General features: G+C 58.7%; 2 protein-coding genes across 3 annotated transcripts in view; both read left to right on the top strand.

Moving 5' to 3' along the window:
• RNF157 (ring finger protein 157) overlaps positions 1–7,855 on the top strand; it is an 80,934-nt gene extending 73,079 nt beyond the window's left edge. Inside the window, exon 19 of the mRNA XM_059906516.1 lies at positions 5,015–7,855. Within this exon, the coding sequence (XP_059762499.1) occupies positions 5,015–5,136 (122 nt within the window). The 3' untranslated portion in view covers positions 5,137–7,855. The remainder of the gene's footprint in view (positions 1–5,014) is intronic.
• Positions 7,856–9,037: 1,182 nt separating this feature from the next.
• On the top strand, positions 9,038–13,883 carry FOXJ1 (forkhead box J1). Of its 2 annotated transcripts, XM_059906944.1 has the most exons (3): positions 9,038–9,171; positions 9,745–10,406; positions 12,101–13,883. In XM_059906944.1, exons 2-3 carry the CDS (start codon positions 9,909–9,911, stop codon positions 12,866–12,868), a joined length of 1,266 nt encoding a protein of 421 aa, XP_059762927.1. In that variant the 5' UTR covers positions 9,038–9,171; positions 9,745–9,908; the 3' UTR covers positions 12,869–13,883. The 2 variants fall into 2 exon arrangements, with proteins under 2 accessions (XP_059762927.1, XP_059762928.1); XM_059906945.1 differs by lacking the exon at positions 9,038–9,171 and having other exon boundaries at positions 9,677–10,406.
• Positions 13,884–17,487: the final 3,604 nt, after the last annotated feature.

Raw genomic sequence — 17,487 nt, 5'->3', positions numbered from 1 at the left:
ACTCTTCTCCCTGGAGCCCTAACTCTATAAATTTGATCAGGGCCGTCAACGTGCCCCTTATTCCTTCTCATGACACTAAACTGCATCTGGGATGAGTTCTCAGGAGGAGCCCACCTGTCGGTCACACTCTGGGCACTGATGCCCCTCTGCTCCGTGCTCACCAAGGGCTCCACCAACCATGGCTCTAAAGCCACGTCTTGCCCGGTGGACCAGGTCGAAATTGCCCCTCCTGGGTTCACGGCAGAGACTGCCTTCATGTTGCGTGGTTTGTAATCTCTTAAACGTGCCCTGGACATGTTTAAGCTTCTGGACAGCCACGTCTCGTCGTGGGTCCAGTGCTTTACTCTCTTGGCGACGTGGCTGCAGGCGCTGGAGGGACACAAACTCCTGTGGTTGCCACTCTCCATCAGCTTGCAAAAGACCTGGGTCCTCACCCCTCTGGCCCCATGCAGGCTTGTGGTGGAGGAAGCCGTAATCCCCGGAGACGCCTCCCCCGGCCTTCCCAAGGGCTCTCCGGTCCCTTCCCACTTAGCGTTGACCCAGCCAGGCCTGGGCCAGAGCGGCTGGGGTCCAGGGTACGCTTCACTTCCTGCCTTCCCACTCTTTACCTGGCTTCTGTCTGTCCATTTGTTTCTCATGTCTTTTTGCCAAATGTACGTCTGTCTGTCCAGTTTGTTTATTTTGAAACTCATTTATGTTATCCAGACTTCGTGTGAAAGTTCACGTTCACCCACACCCAACCCCAAGCTTGCTGGGCGTGCGCACATCCGAGGGGCTCTCGCTGAGGCTTCCATTCCTAACTGGCAAGAGCCTGTATTCAATATGCTGAAATTTTCCAGGAAAAAAAAATATTTGTGAGAATAGATTAATCCCTGTTCCACAAAAGCGGGAATGCTTCTGTGGGAAAGGTTACAGGCAGGATTTGTTTTGGTCACTAGCTGGGGAAGATGACATCTCTGCCCCCACTCAGCCCTGTGTCTGTGGGCAGCTGTGCCAGCCGGCCGCTCACTGGGCTTCAAGAGAAGAATCTAGGCTCCTGCCTCCCCCCAGCGGCTCCCCACCAACCCCCGTTTTTTGGCAGAGGGAGCTACTGGGAATTGTTTCAGCCACCCATGCTGGTGGAAACTGACCCCAGGCCTTCTGCTTCCTCCTCTCCTTAACTCCCTCCGACCAACCTGCTGGTGGATGTTTATTCCACTCTGGGATTGCGGCAGGGGAGTGAGACCTGGAAGGAAAACAATGCCTGGGCTTCCTTACGGTGATCTCGGGAGCGAGCCATTCTCAGATTAAACTGGCTTCACCGTTAAGGCCAGACATGAAACCGAATGACAGTGGCGGCTGCTGGGAGAGGGACTTGAGGGTCCCATCATAGCCTCACCCCGAGGTCTCAAGGGCTCTTACGGGAGAGGGAAAGTGCATCTGCTCTCTTGGTAAAATGTTTCTCGGGTTCTGCCGTTAGCGTCACACTGGTAGCAAAGTGCTGGGGAACTCTCTGGAAGCATCTGTCGGGTTAATGACAGGAGTATCCACTTTGGTAGGTCCCGTGGAATCAACAGGCCTCACCACGCTCAGCTGTAAGTTCGAAGTTCCATCCTGTGACTGAGGTGCCTCAGGCTGGCTTGGCCGTCAGGACAGCTTCTCAGGCACTTGGTCCCCCTCTCCACACTCCCCTCACGGAGCGCCCACAAGGAGGGAACCCAGGGAGCATCCCATGGTCCACCCTCCCCAGGCCCACACGTGCTCTGCCAGGAGCCCCAGCTGGTGGCAGGGATGGCTCAGGTCCCCATCCTCGCTGCTCTCAGCACCCTTGTGGGAGTGACGCTGACAGAGCACCTGTGTCATTCCAGCCCCTCTTTCCCTAAGAAGCCTCTGGGTCTTCTTCGGCCCCAGGACCAAGGGGGGCGATGGTATGTTCTGAGATTGTTCTGCAAGGCTCTCAAAGGGAGGGAATCTGAGTTGACCATTGTAGGTGGTGAGCCGATTAGAATCGTGAGGCCGTGCTAGGTAGACGGGGCTCCAAGGAATCTGATGGAGTATCACACAGGCGGCAGGATAGTGGTCAGGGGACCAGTGACAATTCTGTGAAAAGGCTCTGGGGAGTGTGATGGGAAAAAGCAAAGATAATTTGGGTTTGTTGGTGGAAATACAAATGTTTTTAAATGACGGCATTGGACAGGAGTGGGCATACCGATGAAATCTAAAAGTACTTATGGAGGGACTTCCCTGGCGGTCCAGTGGTTAGGACTCAGCGCTTTCACTGCAGTGGCCTGGTTCAATCCCTGGTCGGAGAACTAAGATCCTCCAAGCCACTGCGCAGCCAAAAACAAAACAAACAAAAGTACTTATGGAGACCTGAAATAACGCAAGACTAAGACGCCACTAGGAAGGGTTACGCTTCGCGGATACTAAGGAAAAATCTGAATTAACTTTCTCTTTTCCTGGAGAGAAACTCTACAAGATGGTGGAGCTGTTACAGACCTTAAATTTAATTAGTGGCCGGGTAGAGGCAGGAAAGAGGTGTGCGGAATCCCCCTAGATGTGCTCCCCAAATCTGCCTCTAGAGGTCTCTTCACTCTCCCATTTCTGAGCCTGAGGATGGAATTAAGTGGGAACCACCTTCCTCTACCTCCCGTGAAGGATTTTGAATCTCCAGGCTCCCTTTTCTGGCTGAGCGCTGGACAGAATGGTAGCACTCGCTCAGGAAGTCCTCCTGCGCCTTCCACGCTTACCTTCTGCATCCAGGATGCGCGGAGCAGCGGCAGGGTTTTGCCGAGGGTCTGGCAGAAGCCTTTTTAGAGGAAAGAGCACCGCCGACTGTACCAAGAAGCCGGGGAGAACAGAGACTTCAGGTCTGAGTCTTGAGGCTGTTTCAGAAGGAGCCAGTTTTCAGCCCTGGCTCAGAATCTGGACCGGTGGTGTTTGTAGCAAGGACTCATGAATTCCAAGCCAGGCAGCCTGGCAGCCGGTGGTGGTGGCGGCAAGGCTGCGGCGGTGTTTTGACTTTGTGTGTGTGTGTGCGTGTGTGTGTGTGTGTGCGTGTGTGCGTGTGCGCGCGCGCGCGTGTGTGTGCGTGTGCGTGTGTGTGCGCGTGTGTGCGTGTGTGCGTGTGTGTGTGTGTGTCTTCTCTCCTGTTTACCATTTGCTTTTGGTCTTTCCTACCAAACAGCCACAGTTCCGGAGTCCTTCCCCATAAACACTGAGGAATAGGTATGAGATCTACCAAATTATATAAAATGAACGAACAACTTACTTTATCTGGGGGTTCCTAACTTAAAAGGGCAGTCTTGCCTGCTCTTCATCCTGTCACCCTTAGAGGGGAAAAGCACTGTAGACCCATGTGCCGGAATCCGGTACCCACAGGGAATAGAGATCGCCACATTCTGTCTGGCTGTGAGAGATACCTAAAAATTTCCTGTCCCACTCACTCCCCTTCCCCTGGGGTCCACCTCCACAGACTATTATTAGAGCCTTAGGGCAGATTATCGCACCAGGACATTTATGGGAAATACACAGTTTATACCCGCTTAATCCTAGTGTTTCTGCCATTAAAGGGTTTCGTGTCTTGGGCTGGCCTAACCTGAAGCTGACCCCAGACATTCGTGAGTGGCCTCCCTCAAACATGAACGCAGTGAGCCTCACGCCCACCCTCCAGGATCGGCCAGCTCCATCCACGAACTGAGCCCTCTGATGGGCCGGGCATGGCTCTCGGCTCTGCCCGGGAGGAGATCACAGTGTGATGGAGGATTCAGCAATTTCCACACAGCCTGAGAAATGGGGTGGTGGTACAGGCTGTGGGGGAGCACTTCGGAGCACACTGGACCCCATCTGGCTTGGCGGGGGGGGGCCTTCTGGGGGCAGGTGCTGGGAGAGGCATTTCAGCAGTCCTCGGCCAGAGGATGGAAGGCTTTCCCCAACCTCAGGGGGTTAGGGCTTCATCCTCTCCCCTTGGAAGGGGCATCTCGCTGCACTGGAGGGAATGAATCAGATGGAGCCAGTCTGTGGGCTGGGAGGACGACTGCGGGGAGATGAGTGTGGCCTGAACAAGGCCTGGGGGGCGGCTGGTTGTCGCCCACATTCTATGAGTCAGGCGCCCTGCTCAGCGCTCTCCCATGTCTCCTCGCTTAGTCTCACAGCACCCCTGGGGGGTAAGTACTCGTCTCCCATCTGATGGATGGGAAAACCGGGGCTCCAAGTACAGTGACCTGCCCAGGGTCACACAGTCAGTACGTTACAAGCTGGGGCTGTACCCCGGTTTTCTGACTACAGATTTAGACATTACTAGAGCTTGAACAAGCAGGAGGTCATGATGGATTGGATACAGAGCACAAAGGAGAGAGAAGCACCAAGAGTGGGTTTCCAGCATGGGCAGCGGGCGCGTCTCGTGCAGGAACTGCAGTACTGGGGGGGAGATGATGAGTTTCGTGGATGGTACCCAGGGGACCCCAAAACTCTGGAGCTAATGTCTCCTGGGGTTGGTGGCACCAGCTGATAGCAAATCTCGGTGGGCTGCTCGGGTGCAGAAAGAGGAGCAGCTGTCACTCTGTTCTCCCCCATGCCATTTGGTCCCTGGCACCCTGCTGGGCAGCGTCACTTCCTGGCCCCCACAGCAAACACTAAGTCTGAGCCCAAAGTAACACCCTCTTCTCCCTCCCTCCCCTTCACCTCCTCCTGCTCTCGTGAAAGTCTCAGCTAGACTCAGTTTCTTTTCCTGGTCCGCTGTAACACTTAGGCAAACTTCAAGACCAAAAAAAGATACAAAAGTGGATCCTAGGGCAAGCTCACAAAACAAGGACCATCCTGCCTGTCCCTCCATCAGTGGGCCACAGTGGCCATGACTGTCCCTAGCCCAGTGGGCGCCACTGCTCCCAAGTTCCACGTGCTGTGGTTTGCACCCCGTGGGAGTTCCAGGTAATGCACATCCTGCCAGTTTTCGTGCCAAACTCCCGGGCTGTCCTACCACAGACACCATCTGGACCAAACCAAAGGTCCGGTAACCTTCCTTTCCTCTTCTCAGGTGCCTGGCAGGCTGATGACAACGTGGTCAGTCGTCGGAACACGCAGCGCCGACGCTTATCTTCTGGCAGCCTAGAGGACCCCGAGAACAGGCTCTGCGTGTGGGGTCCTTTGGCCATCTGAGAGCCCTAGCCCCTGTACCAGGGCTCTCCCCCCGTCCTCACATCCTATCCTGGCCTCACAGCACCACTGACCTCCTGGGCATCCTCAGCAGGACACATGGAGACTTTTTAGACCCACGTGAAAGCTGGATGCTGAGGGCACCTGCCCCTTCTCCCAGACTCATCTTCTTCCTCAGCCGTGATCCTTCCCCTCTCAGAAGGGACCGGAAGCCTCTTTTCTCCTTGTGGGCTAAAGCCACTCAATGAACTGCAGCTCATGAGACCCTTTGCAGAGACTCTCTGGAATGCTTCCACTGTATCTTGATCTTCAGGTGGAGCTGTGGTCCACGGACTGGTTAATTTCTTGTGCATCTTTTTTTCTCCTTAGGAGGTAGACCAAGAAGACTCAAGAGTTTGGGTGACTTCATTACAAACACCCATCTGGCATTTTCTAGTCTCTGGGACATCATAACCAATCTGAAACCTGCAATTTGGGGTGGGGTTGGGGGATGACTCCTGTGAGAAGGGAAAGCTGTATTGCACTGAAAGTGGGGTTTCCCTCAAAACGCATTAGGAGCTCCTTTCTCAAGGACAAGAAGCAGTGGCAACCATCAGAAGGCTGGTTGGGAAAACAGTTCTTGCTTCTGGTAGCAGAGGCTGTGCCTCGTGTGTCTGTCTGCTTAGGAAGGAGGCCTTGAATCTGAGAATCCCTCAGTTAAATGATTACCTACCAGGGAGTTATTTATGATCAGGTGCACTCAGGAAGGCCTGGGGCTCCATCCTAAGGTGACACTGCAAAAGCATTTTTGACCCCCTCTATGTACCAGGCACTTGTTAGGAACTGTCGTATATTATCACGTTTCATCACTACCACCCTGTCAGGTGGCATTCTTATCCGTGCTGCCCCCGTCTCCACCCCGCTTTTCTTAAATAGTTGAAGAAATAGGCTGAGAGAGGGGTGGACCGGTGGTCCTCATTTGGTGCCCAGGAACCCCAAAGGAGGTTGGGGGAAGGGCTGAGCTGGGGTCAGTGGTGGTCTGGGAGGCTCCCCACCCAGACAGTTTTCCTCCCCTGTCCTCCAGATCAGCTGAGCCTGATGGGGGGAGGGGGAGGTACTGCCTTCCATAGGCTCATTAGAGATTTAGAGATGTTGTTGTTCAAATCACATGTCCACCCCACCTCAGTCCAGTGTAGGGCATATAAATAACAGCCTGAAACAGCAAGACCGTAAGCGGTTGGCTGTTCGTCTCTCAACACTAGTGTTATCAGTGGATTCCTCGTAGCTCTCTGATGGATGCATTGTCTGCTGGCTTTCGGAAGAGGTGGTTGTGTAGTGGAGCATGAGATTGAGAAGCAAAGTGGGATCCAACAGTTTGTGAGGCTGAGATGTGACAGAGCCCTAGGCTGTGCCCACCATGATGGCCTGAATTAGTAGTTGGAATTGCTGCCCTAGAAGAGCTTTTCAGGGTCCTTCCCAAGGCCTCAAAGAGAGCCCAGTGCCAGGGGATCTTTTGCACCTCCTGTGTGGCTTCTTTGCGCCACCAGGTGGGTGGTGACCCTCACTGCCTGGTGGTTGTGCTTCACATCCTGCCCTGGGGGTGGGCGGGGTGGGGGGGAGGCCTGTGGTCCTGACAGACACTACATGAGCCAAGCCTGAATCTCAGCTTCTGCCTTGAGTTCCCGTGTCCACCCGCTCTGATATCCTGCAGTGGACTCTGCTGTTTCAGGCCCCATTTAATGTCCTTTCTTTCCCCGAAACATTCTTACAGCCCCTTTCATATTGAACATTCAAGCAATAACCCCACTTCCTGATTTCCTTGAAGTCTGAGCCTGAGAAGCACTAGGGAAGGGGGTGCCCCCTTAGCCTGGGGTGGTGGCGTACAGATGCAGGTAGTATTCACAGCGTGGTGTTACCTGACATGAAGGAGATGCAGGTAAACAGTAGCCACAGTGGCCAGGAACCCTACGAGGAAGCCACTGTCTTCACCCTTTCGGGAGGGTCTGTCTTCTCCCAGGAAGAGGCTCAGAGAGATTCCTCAAGGCCTTGCTTCCATAACCAAGACATACCTGGGTGAGAAATGGCCCTTCACTCCTGTTTCTCAGACAGTTCCTGCTCTCTCCCCCATCCCCTCACCTCTTTGCCCTCATTTAGCTCTTTGGCAAGCAGAAATAGCCCATCCGAAAGGGCTGGGATCAGGGAACAGGGCAGCTGCCCCAGCCATCATCTGGAGACAGTCATGTTGTTAGCAGCTGACCCAGAGAGAACGTGACGGGGCCTGGCTTCTCACACAAGGACACAGACTAACCGGAGGCCTGGGGCTCCTTCCTGCCACACTCAGGTCGGAGCTCACCTATGAGCTCACTTCCGAGTGGTGTGATGATCCCAGCCTTCTCACAGAGCCCTTTTTCCTTCTCCTCCCCAGTCCCATCCCACCAGAGGTCATGCCCACGCTGGGGCATCTCCTGGGCACAGATCCACACACGTTAAGCCATCTCACCTGGGGAGAGTTTGTGTCCTGTTCACCTGACCTTGGCATGCTGGCTGCTCACTTTGCTTTAGGATCTGCACACCTAGTGTGTGTAAGTATGTGTGTACTGTTGTGCCATCTGTGTACACCTCACTCCCTGGAGTACACTCATGGGCACACTACAGTGGGGACGTCAAGGATGCAATACTTATGGATTGCTGCATGATTCTTAAAAATGAATAAAACTGTTCACAAGGGAAGGAGAGCTGTTAACTGCGCAGTTGGCTTATTTGTGAAAGTTTCTGTCCGACGTTCTCCAGCACGCTTTAATACTTTTACTCAAGACAAGCTGGACGTGGAGGAGTGAGAGAGGGCAAGGGGTAGGGAAAGACATGTTTCTGGGTGGGAGTTGGTGTACCATCCCCTGGGCACAGCTCCTGCGCAGAGGCCTGATAAGGAACCCTCACACCCACCCCACCCACCCCACCCCCTCCCCGCTTCAACCGGAGAACTTCCAAGTGCAGCTCCTCAATAATTGAAGAGCAGGAAAGCTGGTGACTGGAGGGCGGCTGGGGGAAGGGAGGAGGAAGGACCACAGTCCACCGTTAGTCCGTCACTTAAAGGTTGGTGAAATTAATGGGGCAAATGACCCCAGTAAGAGAATTTGGCAAGTCCACGGCTTTTCTGGGTTTCACCCACCGGCTCTGCTTCCTCGGCTATCTGGAAAGGAGGGAGAGCACCTCCGAAGAAGCGTCTGGAATGTCAGCTTCTGGGAATCTTGCTGAGGACGGGGCGGGGAGGGAGCGCTTACCGGGAAACACTGGATTACCCTAGCCACCTTGGGGTGTCTGCGACCGGTGCTGCGGTTTCTGCGGACCTGAGCGGCAGGTGGCATCGGAGAGTCAGACCTGCTTGCGGGCACCAAGACGACACTCGGTCGGGAGACAGGGACAGGCCGCAGAAACGTGAGGAAGTGCCACTCGCAGCCCAGCGGAGAGGAAAGGAAACCCCCAAGCATGCACCCAGCCTTGGCCCCCGCGCCACGGGCTGCGTCCCAGGAGCCGTCTGCAACTCTGAGCAGCCCAGATGGGAAGGGGGTGGGGCGGGAGTACGGTTCCCGCGGCGAACTGCTCGCCGGCGGCCCCGGGGCCTCTGCGGGAGCGCCGAGCCGCGCGCCTCTCCGAGCCCTGCGCGGGGCCCTCGGGCGGGAATGCGCGGAGCCCGGACGCGGTGGCGGTTAGGGGGCTGGGTGGCGCGGGAGAGAGCGGCAGGAGGGAGTTCGAAGAGAGTTACCGCCTGAGAGAGTGGTAAGAGCCCGCGGTCTCCCTGGAGACACCCTGACCAATGGCAGAAGCGGAAGCTGTTTATATGGGCGGAGCGTCGCCATGGCAGCAGGAGAAGCCTTCTGAGCGGCTACTTAATGCCCGTCCCCGGGCCGCTGGCGTTCAGAGAGGCGCCGTCGGGCGTGGGGGGCGACGAGGATTGCTGGCTGGGCCCTCGAGCTGGGGGCAGAGAGCCGCCGTGGGGGTGGGCAGTGGGAGGAACTTCTTCGAGAACCTTCCTTTGGCCCGGGCTGCGCTCTGAGCCAGGTAAGGGACGGGGAGGGCTGCAGGCCGTGGGAAGGGAGGGCGTCGGTACCAGCCCACTCTCCCATCCGTCCCCGACGGAAGTGGTGGGCCCGGGGACTGACATCAGAGGAGTCTGGGGGACACTCACTTCCCGCCCCCTTATAACTCTCTGTTTTGTTTCCTTCCTTCCCCTTGATCCCCATCCTAATATCCCTTTTCAAAGATCAGACGACCTCCCCCGCCCCCCGCCCCGTCGTACTACCCTCCTGGACTCTCTCGCCCCATTTCCATTTGTTGTGGAGGGAGAGAGGGGGGTTAATTTCCCGCTTTGAGGGAGAAGGGGGTGGCCTCGCATGCCCCTACACTATTCCCTCGTTTGGCTAATTAAGTCTCCTCTAAAAGATCAAAGAGGAAAAGAGCGAGGCGAACCCGGTGGGGGTCGGACCCCCGGGCACAGCTTCTGTTTCCCAGACCTCGGCAGTAAAAGATCCCCCCCAGCTGCGGGAACGATTTTAGTAAGAGCCTCCCCCTTCGCACACACTCTCCCCTCGGGAGTGGGGAAAGAGGGCTCAGTTCCCGCTATGGTCCCCGCAGGCACATTCAGTTCGGAGGAGGCTACCCCCGGATCGCGGGATGGAAGCACGCTTCCGGGAGGCTGTGTAACTGAAGCCGCGGGAGTCAGCGGCCCGGAGAGCTCGGCGGCCACCCTCGGCTCGGCTCGTGGATGTTGACCGCCCCCTCGGAGAGTCCCCGCAGATATGGCGGAGAGCTGGTTACGCGTCTCGGGAGCAGGGGCGGCGGAGGAGGCCGGACCGGAAGGCGGCCTGGAGGAGTCCGACGCCCTGGATGACAGCCTGACCAGCCTGCAGTGGCTGCAGGAATTCTCTATTCTCAACGCCAAGGCCCCCGCCCTGCCTTCGGGGGGCACCGACCCCCACGGCTACCACCAGGTGCCAGGCTCGGCCGCGCCGGGGTCTCCCCTGGCGGCCGACCCCGCCTGCCTGGGACAGCCGCACACGCCCGGCAAGCCCACGTCCTCGTGCACGTCGCGGAGCGCCCCCCCGGGGCTGCAGGCCCCGCCTCCCGACGACGTGGACTACGCCACCAACCCGCAAGTGAAGCCGCCCTACTCATATGCCACGCTCATCTGCATGGCCATGCAGGCCAGCAAGGCCACCAAGATCACCCTGTCGGCCATCTACAAGTGGATCACGGACAACTTCTGCTACTTCCGCCACGCTGATCCCACCTGGCAGGTAGGGGAGGCCCTCCCTCCCTCCCCATGCCCGCGCGGACTGGATTCACATCCCAGATCCGCAGGCCGAGTAGGCGCGGTACAGCCAGGGCCCCGAGAGAGGAAGGCCGTCGAGGAAGGACCTGAGGGAGCCCAGTGCTTGGACTGCCGCCCCTTTGACCTCAGAGGGGGAGGGGGAAGGATGTGCAGAGGGCTTTAGGGGCGCCGACACAGAGGTGCAAGTGGGAAAAACTTGTCACTCATCCAGCAGGCTCAGCCCAAAGACCAGGGCTGAACTATGCGTGGACACAGCCCCCCAGGGTAGGTTGATGGACTGAGGGACACATTTTTGTCCCGAGTCCTAGAATTCCTAGACACTGCCCTACTCCAGGTCAGTTTGTCAGGACCTGACTGGAGGCAGGAACAGAAGCATCGTTCTTGCCAGGCTCTGCATCCTGCCTGGTTTCAGTCAGCTGGAGGGGGTCTGGGAGGGGAGAGGGGTGTGCTGTGGGGTGTGAAGGCCAGCTGTGTCCCAGTGGAAGGGCTACGGGGCCTTCCTAAAGCTGCTGTGCCAGCCCCCACCCCAACCCCTCCCTAGTTTCCTGCCTACACTCCTCCCCCTCTTCTCATCAACCTCCCCGGGGGGACAATTACCTCAGCCAGGTGCTTTCCACAGGGGCTCTTGCCTCCCACACTGGCTTCATGTTCCAAGTCTCCAGAACCTGGCACAGAGCAGCCAAGGGGCCCAGGCCACCGTGTAAACATCCCAGTCTTGCCAGGGGGCACTACTCACCTGCCGGCCCCACCGACCAGGCCCCAGACCCCTGTGCCCCAGCGTGGTTTGGCCTGTGCACCCGGGCGTGAACAAGGCAGGATGGTGATTCAAGGCCGGGCACACACTGCCCTGAGCATCTTCGACCATCAGGATCAGGGGCTACTTGGGGGCAGAGACCCTGAGGATGCACAGATCCTTCCCTGTGGCACAGGTCACAGGATCACAGTTCCAAGCTATTCCACGTTTGCTTAGGCCCTGACCCTGGGGCAGGTACCATTTGTAACCTTGGTGAGAAAGCAGAGACCCTCCACACACACCCCCCCCCGACCCTACCCCAAGCCTGAGAGGCCCCAGGAATGAGCGCTATGCTCTTGGCTGGGTAATAATCAACTGAGGCCTCAGAGCCTGGGGTGGGAGGAGGGGGACATGGGGGGTGAGGGCCCAGGCCAGCAGCCGGCTCTGCAAACAAGGAAAGTCATCAGATCCTCCCACACTCCATCCCTCCCCCCACACACACACACCCTCACACCCACTCACTCATTTCACAAACAGAGAAGGCCAGCCAGGCCCAGGCAGAGGGAGATGGCCGTCCAGGCCCTGGGGGAGCCAAGGCCTTTGGCCAGAGGCCGCAAGCGGCGGGGTAAGGGAGGGAGGGCAGGACAGGGTGGCAGTGAGAGCCACCCTGCGGCTCAGGGCTCGGATGACTGAGCAGGCAGATATCCTGGCAACAGGGAACAAAAGCCCCCGACAGCACTCCCAGCTCCCGGTGCCCCGTGGCTGGTGTCCCAGAGCCTCCTGGTCGGAGCAGCGCCTCTGTCTCCCCTGCCCCCATCAGAGAGAAGGTGGTGGCGGGGCTGGCAGTGGCTCTAGGCGCCCCCCCCATCACTGACCCCACCCACTCACCCAGCCGTCTTCCTTCTCTACTGTCTCCCTGTGTCCAGAACTCCATCCGCCACAACCTGTCCCTGAACAAGTGCTTCATCAAGGTGCCTCGGGAGAAGGACGAGCCAGGCAAGGGGGGCTTCTGGCGCATCGACCCCCAGTACGCCGAGCGGCTGCTGAGTGGGGCCTTCAAGAAGCGGCGGTTGCCCCCAGTCCACATCCACCCAGCCTTTGCCCGCCAGGCCGCGCCGGAGCCCAGCTCCGCCCCGTGGGCCGGGCCACTGACCGTGAACACCGAGGCCCAGCAGCTGCTGCGGGAGTTCGAGGAGGCCACTGGGGAGGCGGGCTGGGGTGCGGGCGAGGGCAGGCTGGGGCATAAGCGTAAACAGCCGCTGCCCAAGCGGGTGGCCAAGGTCCCGCGGCCCTCCAGCACCCTGCTGCTGACCCAGGAGGAGCAGGGCGAGCTGGAACCCCTCAAGGGCAACTTTGACTGGGAGGCCATCTTCGACGCCGGCACACTGGGTGGGGAGCTGGGCACGCTGGAGGCCTTGGAGCTGAGCCCGCCGCTGAGCCCCGCCTCGCACGGGGACGTGGACCTCACCGTCCACGGCCGCCACATCGACTGCCCTGTTACCTGGGGGCTGCCGGTGGAGCAGGCTACCGACAGCCTGGACTTCGACGAGACCTTCCTGGCCACATCCTTCCTGCAGCACCCCTGGGACGAGAGCGGCAGTAGCTGCCTGCCCCCCGAGCCCCTCTTTGAGGCCGGGGATGCCACCCTGGCCTCTGACCTGCACGATTGGGCCAGCATGGGCGCCTTCCTGTAAGAAGCCACGCCCTGCCCCGCCTCCAGACAGCGCCCAAGTCTGGGCCCAGACTGCCCCCCTCCCCCCAGCCAGTGCAGGCCCGTGGACACCCTACCGCCCAGGCAGGGGCTGGGCCAGGTCACCCCACGAGGCCACACGGCCCCCAGCCCAGGCCATCCTCAGATTCTAGTCCAGCAGGCTGAGAACTGGGGCCCAGGACCAAAATTGCTGCCTCCCCTCCCCAGCCCCCCATACCCACAGTGTTTCATTGATCCACTTCTTCCCTGCCCCAGGGACACACTAAGGGCCCTGCACTATGAGAGCTGTGTCTTGGAGGGGCCCTGGCCAAGCTGGAAGCATCAGTACAGGGCCCGCCCTAGAGCATCTTGGCTTCGAAGCTTCTCTCTCTCCCGCTCTCCTCCCCAGGTCTCTATCCAGAGAAAGTTCCCCAGGTACAACAAATGCTGATTAGGTGACTGCAAATTAACACCCTAAAGGCCTCTCCGGGCAGAGCTTCCCTGGGGCTGGGGCCGGCAGTATGTGGGGCGGAGCTAGGGGGAGGGGGGAAGAGAGAGGAGACAGAAACGAGGCCGGGGTGCCGGGTGGAGCCAGGAGATTTTCTAAGGCCTCTGGGGTCTTCTGGCTTCATCCCTAGAGGTGGGGCAGAGGGTATCCCTAATCTTTGAGCCCAACTTGAGGCTGAGAGCAGCGGGGAGTTGGGGCTCTGGGGGTTACGGGCTGGGGCAGCCAAGCTGCAGAGGGAAAGGGGACAGACAGACTAACGTAGTGAGTGTAGCTATAGCTGAGGCTTAACTGGGAGGGACGCAGTGCTTGCTAGAACCAATGGGACCAGGAAGGGGGAACGGCCCCGTGCCCTTGCTTGCACTCCTGCGGGCGAGTGTCTTGCTCCACCCTAAGCCCCCTGGGCTGCATCCCACATCCACCCTCCTGCCCCATTGGGCAATTTAACCTTTTTCATGGAAAGTTATTTACAATAAAAAAATTTTTAAAAATAAAGTTTTAAAAAATCTCAAAATGGACCTGCTTGCAACTTTCTCTGGGGAAAAGCATGGGCCAGTTTTGGGGAGGCCAAGGCCCGAGGGGGAATGGCTGGGAGGAAGATGGGGGGCACCAAAGGCCTGCAGAGTGCCCCCTGATGCACCCCCCATGATCTCTGGGTCCCCAGAGAGAAAGGGGCTGAGAGGCAGCCCTCGGGGGTCCCCTGCAGCCAGGGCCTCGGCACCGCTGTCTGTGCAATGGGGAGACTGTACCCACAGCCCCCTCCCTGGCCCTGGGGACTCACAAAGGCTGAGCTTGCCCAGGGCTCGGCTCACGTCCCCCACCTCGCCCACCTCGAGGGCCTGCCCAGGCTCGCCTGCGGTCCTCGCCTGGGCCTGTCTCCAGCTCCTCCCTCCCTTGGTCCCTTCCTGAAGGGACAGGGTGTGAGGTCAGAGGGCCCCAGCCCCTGGGGCCCCACTTGCCACCCTGGGGTTCATTCACCCCGCCCAGCGCCTTCCCTCCAATGCAGGTTGGGGCTGAGGGAGGCCATCAGGGAAGACGGAAGACGGGGTGCCTAGACCCTATAGCTCCAGCCTGTGAGGAACCAACGTACCAGAGTTCTGATGGGGAAACTGAGGCACAGCAAATATGTGACACTCAGCAGGCACCTTTCAACCCCCTCACCCCAGCTTTGCCTGGAACCCATCTCTCCCCCGAGCCCACACCTGGCCCCGCCAGCACGCCCTTGTGGTGCACAGCCCCTTCCCCCAGCACTCACGCGCGTGCGCGCGCGCGCGCGCGCACACACACACACACACACACACACACACACACACACAACGGGCACTGTCCTACACAATCCTGCCCAGCCTCCACGGGCCCCTTTCTCCTGAAGCCCCTTTCTTTCCTTGCACTCGAGGCTGGCTCCAGGCCAACCTGGCATTCCCCCGCCAACTTGCTGCTTTCACTTGCTAATTATTCCAAATATTTCAGAAGGGTGCACACACTGCAGGGCCAGCCGGGTTGGGGCCTTACCGAGCTCAGAAGCCAGCCCATCCCCTTCCCACCGCTTGCTGAGGAGGCTGCCCCAGCCTCCCTCTGAGACTCCCTTCACCCCCTAAGCAACGGCTCCCTCCCTCTCCCCACCACCCACCGGCCTTCCCCACCCCCCACACTCCCCAGCACTGGGGGAACATGGGGGCTCCAGCCTCTCCACTGGCCCCCAGGATCAGCCTCCAGCCCCCACCCAAAGGGGTATACCCTGGATTGACAGGTGGGGCCTGTCACTGTCTCCTCTCCTCACCCTCTGCCTGGGCCCATGCTGGGGGAAGAGGGGCAAGGTCAGGGGCTGGCAGAACTGCCTGCCAGGTAAGGAAAGGCTGAAGAAGCTTCTGGCTGCCAGGAAGAATCACCAGGAGCTCCTGAAAATCCCTATGCCTGAGACTAGCGTCTCTGGGGGCGGGAGCCAGACACTGGCACTTTTAAGGGTCCGTGGATGCTGCCAACGAGCAGCCAAAGCTACGAGGGGGCTCCGAAGGGGCCGGAACACAGGGCTTCACACGCCCTTTCAGCAGGCAGCGTTTGGGGGGTGGCGGTTGAGGGGGCGGGAAGCGTGAGTGGATCCCGTCCCTCCTATTCATCCCTGCCCTGGCCCTTGTCTGGGTGGCTTTTTAAAAAAGACGTTCAGTGACTCCGTATTTATTTATAGATTCAATGTAATCCCAGTCAATATATATTTTGCACCATTAACAGTAAGTTGCAGACAGGATGCCCCATTAGCACTAGATACTTTAGTGTGTATTTCCTTAGAACAAGGACACGCCTCCATAATCCACCATCACAATCAGGAAATTAACATTGACCTGGTAATCCCATCTAACCGCAGACCCCATGCACATCTTGCAGATCACCCCAGTAATGCTCCTCTCCATTCCAGCATCCCAATCCAGGACCCCATGTTGCACTGAGTTGTCCTTTCTCTTTTGCACTGAGTGGCTTTGAGCCCATGACTCAAGCTCTCTCTGAGTAGGTTTCGCATTTCCTTTGATCTCCACTTTTGAGGTGAGAAGCCCTTCAGCCACTTCACCCTCAGGTGTGATACAGTCCCTTCCCAAAGCAAGAAGCCACCTTTCTGTCTCCTAACTTTCCACCTCTTCCCTATCCTCCCTCCCCCATGTATCCCCAGCCAGGAAAGGGATGAGGGGGAAAGGGCAGGAACTCAGGCTTTGGGGACCCTCCCCGTCTGCCCAGAGTACATCCTGTTCCACGGGACAGGCCACCCCCAGCTCCAGTGACTGGAAGGCCCCCGGGATGGGATTCCGTGCTGGCCTGAAGCAAATGGGCCACGCCTCCTGGAGAGCTGAGCTGCGGGCAGGAAGCACTCTTCTCCCTGCCTCCGCCCCCCTCAACATACTGGGGACCCAGACTTGCAGAAGGAAGCAGGTGAGCTGGAGGGCAGGAAAGAAGGCCTGTGAGGGCGGGTGGGAGGAGATGGTCAGGAGTCAGGCGAGCTTCCATCCTGGGCTGAGGCCCAAAGGTAAACAGGTGTATTTGGACTCCCGGCAGGGGGGAGTGGGCTGGCCCTGCGGGGCAGGCCTGGGCCTGTCAGGGGTGGGGCTGTGGAGAGGGGCTGCCTTAACAATGGGGTGGGAGAGTGGCCCCAGGTCCTGCTGACATTCTTGTGTGATGAAGAGGAAAACACAGGTGACAAGGGAGGGGAGGCACCGGGACAGGGGAGGACGCTTTGTGAGGCCACCCAGGCTGGGCCTGCGCTGGCCAGTGTGAGCCAAGGAGGGGCATGGAAGCCCTGGGGGGTCCCCTTCCTCCTGGGGCACATGTGTCCAGCCCACTCTGAGGCTCCCAGGTGGGACAGGTCAGAGCCACCGTGACTGGTAACCAAGGCGGGAGACGGGGCCCGCAGGTCTCGCTGCTGCCCCCCACTCCAGCTCCCAGCAGAGCCCTGTCACCCAGACGCTGATCTGAGGGCAGGACAGCAGCCTGGGTCCGAGCCCCAGACCCCTTTCCCCTTGAAGGAAGCAGCTCAGCTCGCTGAGCTCCCCGGAAAGCGAGAGTTCCAGGAAGTGGGGAGCACAGGCTGCTTGCATACATCCCACCCTACCCACAGCCCCCAAGACCCTTCGAAGCCGCAGTGGACTGCCGGCAGCCCTCCCAGGGCTGCTATTCGCCCAGGGAATTAAGCTGAGGCTGAGAGGCTGCCAACTGTTCTCCCCCCTTCACCCAGCCACCCGCCTTCTGTCAGTGGCTCTGCCCCCTTGCCCAGACCGCCCTGCGCCCCCTTCCTGCCTCACTCTGGTACCAAGCCCTATCCCCCACCCTAGTGGCATCCCAGTTCCCTCAACTTGCCTGAAGTGAACTGTGGGCAGGGGGAGGTGGGGGGGGGGCAGGGTGGTATGCAGACCTCGCCTCTGAGAGTTTCAGTCTCAGAAGCCCACAAGTCTGCAGACCCCTGTGGGCAGATAACCTGCCGCATTCCTATGTTTGCTACATCCAGCACAGGGCCCAGCGTTTTAAGTATTGAATGAATGAATGAGCTGCTGAGCAGATCGTCAAAAGGTAGAAAAACAGCCAAGTCGCCTTGGAAAAATGTGACTGCAGACAGTAAACACTAAGGGGTCCTCTCA

The sequence above is a fragment of the Balaenoptera ricei genome, chromosome 20 (assembly GCF_028023285.1).
Source record: "Balaenoptera ricei isolate mBalRic1 chromosome 20, mBalRic1.hap2, whole genome shotgun sequence".
Classification (NCBI taxonomy): domain Eukaryota; kingdom Metazoa; phylum Chordata; class Mammalia; order Artiodactyla; family Balaenopteridae; genus Balaenoptera; species Balaenoptera ricei.
This window is presented reverse-complemented; position numbering and strand designations above follow the sequence as displayed.